The sequence below is a fragment of the Procambarus clarkii genome, chromosome 29, assembly GCF_040958095.1.
Source record: "Procambarus clarkii isolate CNS0578487 chromosome 29, FALCON_Pclarkii_2.0, whole genome shotgun sequence".
In the NCBI taxonomy this organism is placed as follows: domain Eukaryota; kingdom Metazoa; phylum Arthropoda; class Malacostraca; order Decapoda; family Cambaridae; genus Procambarus; species Procambarus clarkii.
In genome coordinates this window covers 32,443,691-32,457,100 of record NC_091178.1, presented here as the reverse complement: position 1 = coordinate 32,457,100, position 13,410 = coordinate 32,443,691, and the positions used below count along the sequence as shown (strand labels likewise).

At 43.5% G+C, this 13,410-nt stretch overlaps 1 protein-coding gene across 1 annotated transcript; it reads left to right on the top strand.

Moving 5' to 3' along the window:
• Positions 1–10,854: 10,854 nt before the first annotated feature.
• Positions 10,855–12,102, top strand: LOC138369711 (uncharacterized). The gene has a single exon (XM_069333145.1). The coding sequence runs from the start codon at positions 10,855–10,857 to the stop codon at positions 12,100–12,102; it is 1,248 nt and encodes a 415-aa protein (XP_069189246.1).
• The last annotated feature ends 1,308 nt before the right edge of the window (positions 12,103–13,410 follow it).

Genomic DNA, 13,410 nt, shown 5'->3' with positions numbered 1-13,410 from the left:
TCAGTTGCATATTGTCCTGGGGACCATTCAGGCTTGTTCGCATTTGTGTTCCTCATGTGTGCCCCAAAGAATGAGGTGATTTGGTAAAATGCTATGCCCAAGATTACTATCCGAGTGCCGGCGGTGGGGTGGTTCAAATAGCCTCGGCTATCACCTCATTATGTCCGGTCGTGATGGTCAAGTGGATTAAGGCGTCTTGTACATACCAGTTGCGTTGCTTCTGGGAGTATGGGTTCGAGTCACTTCTGGGGTGTGAGTTTTCAGTTGCATATTGTCCTGGGGACCATTCAGGCTTGTTCGCATTTGTGTTCCTCACGTGTGCCCCAAAGAATGAGGTGATTTGGTAAAATGCTATGCCCAAGATTACTATCCGAGTGCCGGCGGTGGGGTGGTTCAAATAGCCTCGGCTATCACCTCATTATGTCCGGTCGTGATGGTCAAGTGGATTAAGGCGTCTTGTACATACCAGTTGCGTTGCTTCTGGGAGTATGGGTTCGAGTCACTTCTGGGGTGTGAGTTTTCAGTTGCATATTGTCCTGGGGACCATTCAGGCTTGTACGCATTTGTGTTCCTCACGTGTGCCCCAAAGAATGAGGTGATTTGGTAAAATGCTATGCCCAAGATTACTATCCGAGTGCCGGCGGTGGGGTGGTTCAAATAGCCTCGGCTATCACCTCATTATGTCCGGTCGTGATGGTCAAGTGGATTAAGGCGTCTTGTACATACCAGTTGCGTTGCTTCTGGGAGTATGGGTTCGAGTCACTTCTGGGGTGTGAGTTTTCAGTTGCATATTGTCCTGGGGACCATTCAGGCTTGTTCGCATTTGTGTTCCTCACGTGTGCCCCAAAGAATGAGGTGATTTGGTAAAATGCTATGCCCAAGATTACTATCCGAGTGCCGGCGGTGGGGTGGTTCAAATAGCCTTGGCTATCACCTCATTATGTCCGGTCGTGATGGTCAAGTGGATTAAGGCGTCTTGTACATACCAGTTGCGTTGCTTCTGGGAGTATGGGTTCGAGTCACTTCTGGGGTGTGAGTTTTCAGTTGCATATTGTCCTGGGGACCATTCAGGCTTGTTCGCATATATGTGTGTGTGTATATCACGAAAATAAACACGTGATTAAGAATGTGACAATGTCAGACCACGGAGGAAAATGAAACAGGAATTTCCTTAAGTACTTTCGTATATTAAATACATCTTCAGAAGGAATCAATCCTTCTGAAGATGTATTTAATATACGAAAGTACTTAAGGAAATTCCTGTTTCATTTTCCTCCGTGGTCTGACATTGTCATATATATATATATATATATATATATATATATATATATATATATATATATATATATATATATATATATATATATATATATATATATATATGATAAATCCATATATTAACTGCATAATTTTAACCTCTGCGTTCTAGTCTTCTTCAGCACAACGAATCAAATAAAAGTTATCAGTCAGATGTAATTACTTCTATTGATGAATGATTGACTACCCAGTTTTGAAATTAATTACCTTTCTACCTGAAATGCAAGAGAAAGAAAGACGTGCAAAAGAATGACAGGTTTCAGTTGCAATCACTCCTGCTGGTATCAGGAGACTTAATCATGTATGTTCGTTGTCCGAAAGTCGAACTTCCAAAAATTCTCCTCATTGTCAGGATGTTTCAGAATAAAAGTGATTTGATCGAGTCAAAATATGACTGAGAGTTGAAGAGGCTACATCAGGACTCCTCACACTGATTGAGTGCAATTGTGACTTTCCAATCCTTCTTAACCTAATTACACTATCCAATCCTTTCCCTCTCAGCGCGTCCCTCCGTAATCCTCTCTTTTATTTCGCTTTGTCCTCACTTTAAATGCTTTCTTGCTCCAATTCTCCCATCTCCTTGCTCTCCCTCCTGTCTCTGCTCCCCTCCTCCTCCTCCTCGTCGTCCTCTCGCCACACACTTAAACTCCACAGAGGGATCAGAACGAGACCAACTCGGGGAGGGAGGTGGTGGTGTAGCTTTAGAGTCCAGTGATACAGCTAGAGGGAGGTGGTGGTGGAGCTCTAGAGTCGAGGGATACAACTGTGCACTAGAGGGAGGAGGTGGTGGTGCAGCTCTAGAGTCCAGTGATACAACTGTGCACTAGAGGGAGGTGGTGGTGGTGGTGCAGCTCTAGAGTCGAGGGATACAACTGTGCACTAGAGGGAGGAGGTGGTGGTGGTGCAGCTCTAGAGTCCAGTGATACAACTGTGCACTAGAGGGAGGAGGTGGTGGTGATGCAGCTCTAGAGTCAGGGGATACAACTGTGCACTAGAGGGAGGTGGTGGTGGTGGTGCAGCTCTAGAGTCAGGGGATACAACTGTGCACTAGAGGGAGATGGTGGTGGTGGTGCAGCTCTAGAGTCAGGGGATACAACTGTGCACTAGAGGGAGGTGGTGGTGGTGGTGCAGCTCCAGAGTCAGGGGATACAACTGTGCACTAGAGGGAGGAGGTGGTGGTGGTGCAGCTCTAGAGTCGAGGGATACAACTGTGCACTAGAGGGAGGAGGTGGTGGTGCAGCTCTAGAGTCAGGGGATACAACTGTGCACTAGAGGGAGGTGGTGGTGGTGGTGCAGCTCTAGAGTCAGGGGATACAACTGTGCACTAGAGGGAGGTGGTGGTGGTGGTGCAGCTCTAGAGTCAGGGGATACAACTGTGCACTAGAGGGAGGTGGTGGTGGTGGTGCAGCTCTAGAGTCAGGGGATACAACTGTGCACTAGAGGGAGGTGGTGGTGGTGGTGCAGCTCTAGAGTCAGGGGATACAACTGTGCACTAGAGGGAGGAGGTGGTGGTGGTGCAGCTCTAGAGTCCAGTGATACAGCTGTGCATTAGAGGGAGGTGGTGGTGGTGCAGCTCTAGAGTCGAGGGATACAACTGTGCACTAGAGGGAGGAGGTGGTGGTGGTGCAGCTCTAGAGTCGAGGGATACAACTGTGCACTAGAGGGAGGAGGTGGTGGTGCAGCTCTAGAGTCAGGGGATACAACTGTGCACTAGAGGGAGGTGGTGGTGGTGGTGCAGCTCTAGAGTCAGGGGATACATCTGTGCACTAGAGGGAGGTGGTGGTGGTGGTGCAGCTCTAGAGTCAGGGGATACAACTGTGCACTAGAGGGAGGAAGTGGTGGTGGTGCAGCTCTAGAGTCCAGTGATACAATTGTTCTACGTTTAGTTTATTCTTTTTTCTTTGGATGGAAGTGGAATTTTTAATTGATTTTTGACTTAGTTCAAGTAAATTATATATTTTTTTCATTATCCTGCTAAAGAGACTTCCTATTTTACTTGCTATTCAATTTTTTTTAATTTGGTCATTATAGTATTAGTTTAATGTGTCGAAAATTTATTTTATTGGCACTGCTCTACGCCTGGGATTTACCACTGCCAGAATTGTACTGATTTTCACCAGTTGTTGTGACTAACACCTTCTGATTGTCATTCTGTGACATATTATCAGAGATAACTATAGTATTGTGGACGTCGACGTACCTTATTCATCTAAGTACTTTCGTCCTGTTTGGAATGATATTGCTTGGCTCATGTCACCAGTAGTCACTTTCGTCTCACAGTTATCGTTCTTTAGATATCGGGAGAACTTCTTCAATATTTCCACGACTCTTCTTTGTTTATTAATGACTTCAACTGACATATCTAGTCCTAGAACTTCTCGCTCTGATTTGGAAAAAAAGGGGCACCGTTTGTTGGAAATAACCAACAGTTTTCATACATACTTTGTATTTTTATACAACAATTTTTGTATTAACCACAAGTAGTTACTAAAAATTAATCATAATAATGACTTTATAAAATGCAATATTCTGCCAAATCCTTCCTACTGCATGTTTCGACAGGCAGCGACAGGAATATTTATATCTATTGTTGGATTTAAACAGAGTTCAGCTTATTATATCCTTTACTAAGGATAATCGCTTACTAATAAGTTTATTTAGGTAACACATTACTGCTTACTGGAATTCGTTTATTTAGTTAAATTTAACCACTCCAATGGAAATTATTAAAAGGGTAAAATAATTCCCCTTTATATACCTCCCATTCATTTGCGCAGCTTTAAAAGCCGACTCACATTTACGAGAGGTTATTTTATAACATGAAACATTTAATTGTGACATAAATACAAGTCACAACCTCTTCCTTCCCTAATTAACTTTGAAATACATAAATTAATTTACGCTCAAGGTACCTACCAAGAGCTGCGCATGTGCAATCGAGGGAAGGAAGGACGAGATTTTTACGCTATAACAGCGTGCGTTCAGAAGAGCTTGGGTATCCATCTTGCCTTAATTACTGTGTTGCAGAGCTCCCACTTAACGACTCATAGTTACGTCATCTTTGCATCAGCGGGTGCCAGAATTTGTGGAAGTCAACATTTGCATTCACCACAATTTCCGACAAGCATAATTCCTTTGGTTTCCTACTGATATTTGTTATAGAGTGCACTTTGATAACATTTTCATGTGTTCGCCTGAGTACGAACATTGCTCGTTTGTTACGCCACTCAACAACATCATACCAATGTGTTTCATTTAAGTCTAGGCTCCTACGTTTCAATCAGAAAGAGTGGCATATTAACTGTAGTCTAGACAACTTTTACATTAATTTGCCTTTCAGCTGGACTGGTTGCAGCGTAAAGGGAAAGAATAGCTTTCCTTCCATGTGCACTCCATACTCATCCTGTGAGTGGTAGTATATTATATACCCTATATTAATCCTGTGAGCGGTAGTTTATTGTACACTCCATACTCTTCCAGTGAGGGGTAGTTTATTGTGCACCTCATACTCATCCATTGAGCGGTTGTTTATGGTGCACTCCATTCTCTCTCTGTGAGCGGTAGTTTATTGTGCACCCCATACTCAAGCTGTGAGGGCTAGTTTATTGTGCACCCTATACTCATCCTGTGGGCAGTATAGTTTATTGTGCACCCCATACTCTTCATGTGAGCGGTAGTTTACTGTGCACTTCATACACATCCTGTTAGCGGTAGTTTACTGTGCACCCCATACTCATCCTGTTAGCAGTAGTTTACTGTGCACCACATACTCATCTTGTTAGCGGTAGTTTATTGTGCACCCCATACTTTTCTTGTGATCGGTAGTTTATTGTGCACCTCACACTCTTCCTGTGACCAGTAGTTTATTGTGCACCCCATACCCATCCTGTGAGCAGTATTTTTTTTTGCACCACATACTCTTCCTGTGAGCGGTAGTTTATTGTGCACTACATACTCTTCCTGTGAGCGGTAGTTTAATGTGCACCCCATACTTTTCCTGTGATCGGTAGTTTATTGTGCATCTCATACTCTTCCTGTGAGCAGTAGTTTAATATGCACCTCATACTCATCCTGTGAGCGGCAGTGTATTGTGCACCCCATACTACTCCTGTGAGCGGTAGTTTATTGTGCTCTCCATGCTCTTCTTGTGCTCCTTGCCGGAGCCTGTGCTCCTGCTGGGTGATTTCAGTTGTCGTCATGCTCTTTGGGGGTGATGTGTTGACAAACACCCGGGGTCGCCTCCTTGAACCTTTCATCCTCTCTTCTTACCTGTCCCTCGGTAATTCTGGTGAGTCCACTCATTTGGACTCTCGGACTCGCTCCCTTTCCTGTCTCGATGTTTCTCTGTGCTCGTCATCCCTTTCCTTAGATTTCGGGTGGCGGGTCCTTGATGACCTCCATGGCAGTGACCATTTTCCTATCCTTGTTATTTTTTTCTCTTTTCGCCCTCCTCTCTCCTTCCCTAGGTGGCAGTTTGCCGAGGCTGACTGGCGCCTCTTTACTCTCCGTGCTACTATTTCCGACCTCTCCGTTCTGCCTCTCCCTCGCGCCCTCCTTTTTTATAACACTGTCTTTGACGCTGCCCTCCGCTCTATTCCTCGCTCTTCCTCTCGAGGAATGTGGAAGTGCGTTCCCTGGTGGAATGTGGATTGTGCTCGGGCAGTCCGCTGTAAGCGTGCAGCCTGGAAGAGACATTGCTGCTGGCAGACAGTTGAGTCTTTTCTTTTTTTTCAGAAGGCGAGTGCGGTGGCCCGTAGGACCATCCATGCTTGCTGGATGTCTTATGTCTCCACCGTTACGTCCGAAACTCCTGTACCACTGGTCTGGAAGTGTATCCGCAAGATTGCTGGTAAGTTCGTTCCCGATGTCTCGCCGGTCCATTACTTCCATGGTGCTCTTGTGGCGGACCAGTTGCAGGTCGAGACCGTACTGGGTTCCCACTTTTCGTCTGTTAGTACTGGTTCTCTTCTTCCCCAATCCTTCCTTCTTCGTAAGCCTATTCTTGAATCTCGTCCTTTAAATTTCTGTATTAATCTTCGCCTTCCCTATAATGATCCATTCTCTCTCTCTGAGCTTCAGTCTGCCCTGGCCCTTTGTGGTTCTACTGCGGCGGGCTCCGATGGCATTCATTATGAAATGCTTCACCATCTCCCTCCGTGCACATCTCAGTATTTACGGAGTCTGTACTATCGGGTCTGGAGTCGTCGTCAGTCCCTGAAGACTGGTTCGATGCTGTTGTCCTCCCTGTTCGGAAACCAGGGGTCTCTTGGGTCATCCCCCAAGGACTTCCGCCCTATTGCCCTCACGAGTTGTGTCTGCAAGCTCTTTGAACGTATGGTTAACGTTCGTTTGATGTGGTTCTTAGAACACTATCACCACCTCTCCCCTTCTCAATTAGGTTTTTGCAAGTGCCGCAGCACAACGGATGTCCCGGGGAACTTGGAGGTCTATATTCGTACTGCTTTTGCTGCGAAGACCTCCGTTGTTGCCGTCCTTTTTGACCTGGAAAAGGCTTACAACACTACCTGGCGGTATCATATTCAGTCTTAACTTCATTCTTTTGGCCTTCGTGGTCATCTCCCTCTCTTCCTCCAGAGTTTCCTCTCTCGTCGTTCCTTTCGTGTGCGGCTTGTTACCACTCTCTCTGCCCCTTTTCGGCAGTATGAGGGTGTACCCCAAGGTAGTGTTCTGAGCACTACTCTTTTTCTAGTGGCCCTCAACGGTCTTCTTTCCTCTCTTCCTTCTGGCGTCTTCTCCGCTCTCTATGTTGACGATCTTACCCCTTGTTGTCAGGGTGATGATTCGCCTCTCCTTCAACGACTGTTTCAACTTGCGAATGATGCCGTGTTGTCTTGGGCCACCGTTCATGGCTTCAAGTTCTCTACGTCTAAGACTTGTACTATGACTTTTACTCGGAAGCATGTCGTTCTTCGTCCCTCTTTGTCGCTTTATGGGGGTCTCCTTGTGTACAGGGATTCCGCTAAGCTTTTTGGGTTAATCTTTGACACTCGTTTGTCTTGGTCAGCCCATATCTCTTACTTCCAAGTTGAATGCTCTAAGGCCCTTAACCTACTTAAAGTTTTGTCTCATACTTCTTGGGGAGCGAATAAGCGCACACTTCTCTATTTGCACTCCTCTCTCGTCCTGTCTAAACTCGATTATGGTTGCCCTGCATACTCTTCTGCTTCTCCTTCTACTCTTCGCCGTCTTGATGCTTTGCACCATACTGGATTGTGTCTCAGCTCTGGTGTCTTTCGTTCCACTCCCGCCCTCAGTTCGTATGTTGTCTGTGGCTTCCTCTCTCTCCAGGACCGCCTTGATCGCTACTGTCTTTGCTATCTTGCGCGGTCCTTACAACATTCTTCCTCTTGCTTCTTTAACTTCTTCTTCCTCTCGTGCTTTAACTTTTACCCCTCCTGTGGTTTCTGTTCCTCTTCATCGCCTCCCTCTTTCTGTCTGGTTGTCTCGCTTTCAGGATTCTCTTTCTGTTCATATTTCTAATGTTTCTCCTCGAATTGTTCCTTCCTTACCTCCGTGGAGAGTTCCCCTTCCAAAGTTTTGTACGGCATTGACTCGCGTCACTAAAGCTTTTACCCCTCCTATGGTTCTGAAACGCCTTTTTCTTGACCACTTTTCTTCGCACTCCCACTCTATTTCCGTCTTCACCGATGGGTCTAAGTCTGCGGACCGTGTGGGCTACTCTGTTGTTTTTCCTGAATGCACTTATATGTGTCGCCTCCCTTCGGAGGCTAGCATCTTCACAGCAGAACTTTATGCTATTCACTATGCTCTCCGTCTCTTGCTTTCTCATTGTCATTTCTCCTTTGTGGTTGTAGTTGACTCTCGTGGTGCCCTCATGGCTCTTGGGTCCTTTAATCCTGTCCATCCGGTGGTCATCGAGATTCAACATTGGCTGTTTCCTATTTCTAGTAAATTTAAATCAGTAGAGTCTTGCTGGGTTCCCAGCCATATTGGTGTTTCTTTAAATGAGCCTCTCCTTCAACGACGGCTTCAACTTGCGATTGATGCCGTGTTGTCTTGGGCCACCGATCATGGCTTCAATTTCTCTACGTCTAAGACTTGTGCTATGACTTTCACTCGGAAGCATGTCGTTCTTCGTCCCTCTTTGTCGCTAATATTTCTCCTCCAACAATACTGTTTGTGGTATTATTACGCTATATACACACATTATATATAAATATCTACCTGTTTTATTCACCATACTTGTACAAGTAAACTGGTATGGTGCACAAAGACCATCGTGGTCACTGGTAAACAACATGATAAATCGTGCAGACGACGCCACCACCCTCACCAAAATGGCGGCTCCCAACCAACTCCTCTTGCTGTTTATACCCTCTATACATACGTTATATATAAGTATCTACATTTGTGTTCACCATAGCGAACCACTAAGCTGGTATGGTGAGTGCAGTCAATAAAAGGTGGCCACACACAGTCAGAAGACAACGCCACTACCCTCCCTCCCACAGCATTACTCCTCCCTCCATGCAGCACAGCGCTAAATATCACCACAATCCTGCTATTATCAGAACCCTGGTCAGTTTTATCACAGTCAGGGGTCTTCTGTAATAATATCATCGCTACATAATAGCATGAAAAAGGATATTATGGCATTTTTAGGCAATGCTGTGGTCACAAGCTGAACAGCAGTGCTGTGAGCTCATGCTGCGTGTGTCAGGCTTGGTAGCTCACTCAATACTGAGGCCCCTAACACCCGGGAATTTGCCCACGATTTTTTTTAAATGGCGTCTGTTTACAAGAGCCCTGATGAAGGTGTGGTGAACCCCGTGTATCCGCGGGCCGTTTAAATCATGCGTAGTACTCCAAAGCATCATATGATGCGATGCGCAATTTACTGCAAGTCGGTCAAAGCATCATATGATGCAATGCGCAATTTACTGCAAGTCGGTCAAAGCATCATATGATGCGATGCGCAATTTAAGGGTTAATGGACCCCAATGGCTAGTTAGTGGTCAGTGACCCCAACAGAAGCCACAAGTCATTGTGACCAATGTGACCACCCCTGTTGTGGATCTCCTGAACCCCCTCGAACTTTAGCTATCAATCCTCATCTTTTTCCAATTTAAAGTTCAAATTCAGACTGCTGAATGGATGAGAAAAGTAGTTGTAAGGCACAAATTACCGAGAGAAACTTTAGATAAATTATGTACTATGTACAATAAAACCTCTCTGACCATGAATGAGATCACAAAAGGTTTACATACCCCTAGTCGAAAGACAAAGAGCCAACCAAGATGGCAAGAATGTTTCACACTTCTCTACTAACTCTCATCATGAACCCCAATGTACTGCAGCCACTGTAGAAAACATAGATTTCAATAAATCATCTCCGAACTGGAAATCTGGAAATATTGGTACATACACAGTTAACCCTTCAAACCCTGTAGTGAGCACCACTCCTACGACTTCTCATACAGTGAAGAAGTGTTTGTTCTGCAATAATGAACATTTTACTTATAAGTGTAGTACTTATCCAGACCATAATACCCAAATTCATCGTTTGCAAGAGTTACACAGATGCACAAAGTGCACGGGTCCTCATGACCCCAATAGCTGTACTGTCTCTTTGCGTATGTGCAAAAAGTGCCACAAAGTAGACCCATTATTCCTTGTGTGGTTGTGATCAATCAAGACAACCAATCCTCATTAAAAAAATTCTTCTGTACAGTATTGCAATGTGCATCAAGACATAAGTATACTTGCAACATAGTCGAATAACACAACTACGTTACTAACAGCTCAATTAAAATTAATTACCAAGGGATCAAGGATTTTCACTCGTGGTCTCTTTAACCAAGGTTCACAGAAAACCTTTATTTCTCAACAGTTAGTTGATCAGTTGAAACTGAAGCCTATTGCTCCAGTGAATTTGAATATCTCTGGATTCCTAACCAACAGTTGACCTCTTGACTACCAGGTTGTTAAAGTCTTGGTACGTTTAGGAGACTGCACCAGCCCAATTCAAGCCATAGTCGTTGACAAGATCCCTTCAGATTTACATGTTACAGGTCTTGCTCAAACAGTCAAATTTCTTAAATGCAGCAGTATTAGGCTAGCGGATCATAAAATAAATACAGACTGTCTCACCGATGTAGGTATTCTTATTAGAGCTGACAATTACTATAGATTCATTACTGGATGTACCAGGCAACGAGGTGTAAACTTGTTACTGTCAGCTGGGGGTAAACTACTCACAGGACTGGTGTTGATCCAACAACATTCTAAATCTACTAGTAATCAACCAACTCATTCAATGGTGGTGTGACTAGGCCTAGAGCAGTCACCACTACATGACAGATGAAACCGAAGATGAGGAGTCCAATCCCACTGTTCACAAATTATGGGATTTGGACACCTTAGGCATAGTCCCTGATCAACTCAGTCCAGATGAAGTATCAGCAATATCTTGATACTGTGATTTTCTAAGATAATCAATATTGGGTGACACTCCCGTGGAAGCTGAACCACCCACAGCTTCCGGTAAATTATTTAATGGCCTCAACCCAATTAAATTCTCAATTAGCTAGGCTACAGAAGCAACCAGATAAATTGCAACTGTATCATGCTTTGATACAGCAACAACTTGCTAACAAATTTATAGAAGTTGTTGAAGAAGATAACCATAAAACAGGCCATTATTTGCCACATCATGCTGTCCTGAAAGATTCAGTTACAATACCAATCAGGATTGTATTTAATTGTAGTGCCAAATTAAAGGCAGACAGCGTGTCTCTAAATGATTGTCTACAAACTAGACCTAGCCTAACCCAAAGATTCCAAGATGTCTTATTACAATTTCACTCTGGTGTTTTCGCCTATACGGCCGACATCAGTACAGCCTTTTTAAGAGTAGGCTTACAAGAGACGGATCGTGATTTTATTAAATTTCTCTGGGTGAAAGATCCACAGGATCTTAATAGCAAAATCATCACTTATAGATTTGCCTCAGTACTGTTCGGAGCAACATCTTCACCATTCTTACTCCAGGCTACTTTGGATACTCATCTTAAGAAGTCTAATAGCCCTTACAAGACTGAGATTAGCAACAATTTATACGTTGACAATTTTCAAGGAACCACTAATGATGAGAATAAACTAGTGGAAATCTACCATGAGGCTAATCGTGAACTGTTGGGAGCTAACATGCCCCTACAGTCGTGGGCCTCCAATAATAAACAACTAAACCAAATAATCGAGGAAGAATTCACTGATTATAAGGTACCTCACAAATTGAAAGTCTTAGATATGAAATGGACTACTTCCACAGACAAATTGAATATCAAGTCAGTGGAGATCAAACATTCACCTCTAACCATGAGAAAACTACTCTCCCATGTCAGCAAGCCATTTGACCCTTTAGGCCTACTCAGTCCTATTCTAATTAATGGTAAACTCCTTATGCACGAATGCTGTCAAAGGAATTTGAGGTGGGATGAAACGTTGCCGGAGGATCTCCAAGAAAAATGCCAACAGTTGATTCCTGATTACAACAAACATAGTATTCCACAATTTCCTCGAAATACCTTAGGACGAAATTTAGCCACAAATTTACATGTATTCTGTGATGCTTCAGGCAAAGCGTATGGCTCAGTAGCCTATCTAGTTAATACTCAACAATCATTTTTGCTTACATCTAAGGCAAGAGTAGCCCCGATTAAAAGGAGGTCACTACCCCAAATGGAATTAACTCTTATTAGTAGGTGTAAGACTGGCTCATTGCTTGATCAAAACCCTCAGTAATATTCACCTTGGTGAAACAGTAGTGTGGTCAGACAATGAGGCAGTAATGCAGTGGGTAGAAAACGACATCAACAAAACTCCCTACGTCAGCAATCGAGTAAGGGAAATTCGAGAATTGTCTGCTGGTTATAAATTAAGACATGTCCCAACCAAGGACAATCCAGCTGACTATTTATCCAGAGGTTTGACTTTAAAGCAATTAGTTAAAACCGAGATGTGGTTTAAGGCTTAAGGCCTTGAGTAGAGAGACTAGCTCCAGTCTGAAAGTTTGGAGAGAATCTGTAGAATTATTAGCAGATGGTAAATCCAGCAATTTTTGGACTACGATAGTAATAGTCCTTTCCTTGTTATCGTAGTTGCTCTTAAGCAATTGAACAGCCAGGTCGTAACCATCACTGGTCAGTGTTATGTTAGAGATTACCTTCAAGGCTTCATTTCGTAACAAGCCTTGTAAATAAGTGAACTTGGTTGTTTTGGGGATGTTAGTTTTAGAGTATACTGCATCCACGAATTTACTCCAGAAATCATCTCAGCTCTCATTTTCTTTACCAGTGAATGTGGGTATACTGATCTGAGGTAATTTGACATCAGGATCTGGATGTGTACTAGAGATTGTTGTTAATTTGTTTTTAGCAATCTGTTTTTGAAGGGTTGAAGTTTAGCCTGTGCATCATCTTCATACTGGGCTAAATTATTTACAATGTCCTCATGTTCAGTTTCACTTATTGAGGTTTGGTAAAGTTCTGTCAAGTACAGATTTATATGTTGCTGAATATGCTCAAATTTACTTTCAGCAACTTGAAGCAAGTCCTCTAATTCATTGCAGTCAACAGGTGACTATTGTGACAGATTTTGACACTTGGTAATCTGTCTGGTCAAGTGACCTTTCAGACCGGTAAGGGTCTTTTTCATTTTGTTAGCTGCTTCCATCTTGCTGGGGAAGGACTGATTTGATAGTGAATAGTGGTTACTGATGTAAGTGGGATATTGGCTCATTCAATGGAGCTCAATATCAATTTAATAGCCTAATGTATTTGAATAGACTATACTACCTCGTTTAGAGGTTAATTTATCTATCTAACTATGGGTAGCTAATGTTTTCAGTAGTACTCGAATGCCACTATTGGATTTTCGTCCAGCTAGCTCTTCAATTATCACCATTCGATCGAACAGTGAACATTCGGCAATACTCAAAAAAAAAATATTACACAAAATAATATATTAAATGCACAAAAAGGATTTTGGCGATCCCACCTTGAATAAGGGTCAGCACAATCTAAATAATATGTATGTACACCAGCACTGTCT

What these genes read in the sequence shown, in the direction of transcription:
- LOC138369711 (XM_069333145.1), top strand. Translation starts at nt 10,855, where the DNA reads ATGGCCTCAACCCAATTAAATTCTCAATTAGCTAGGCTACAGAAGCAA.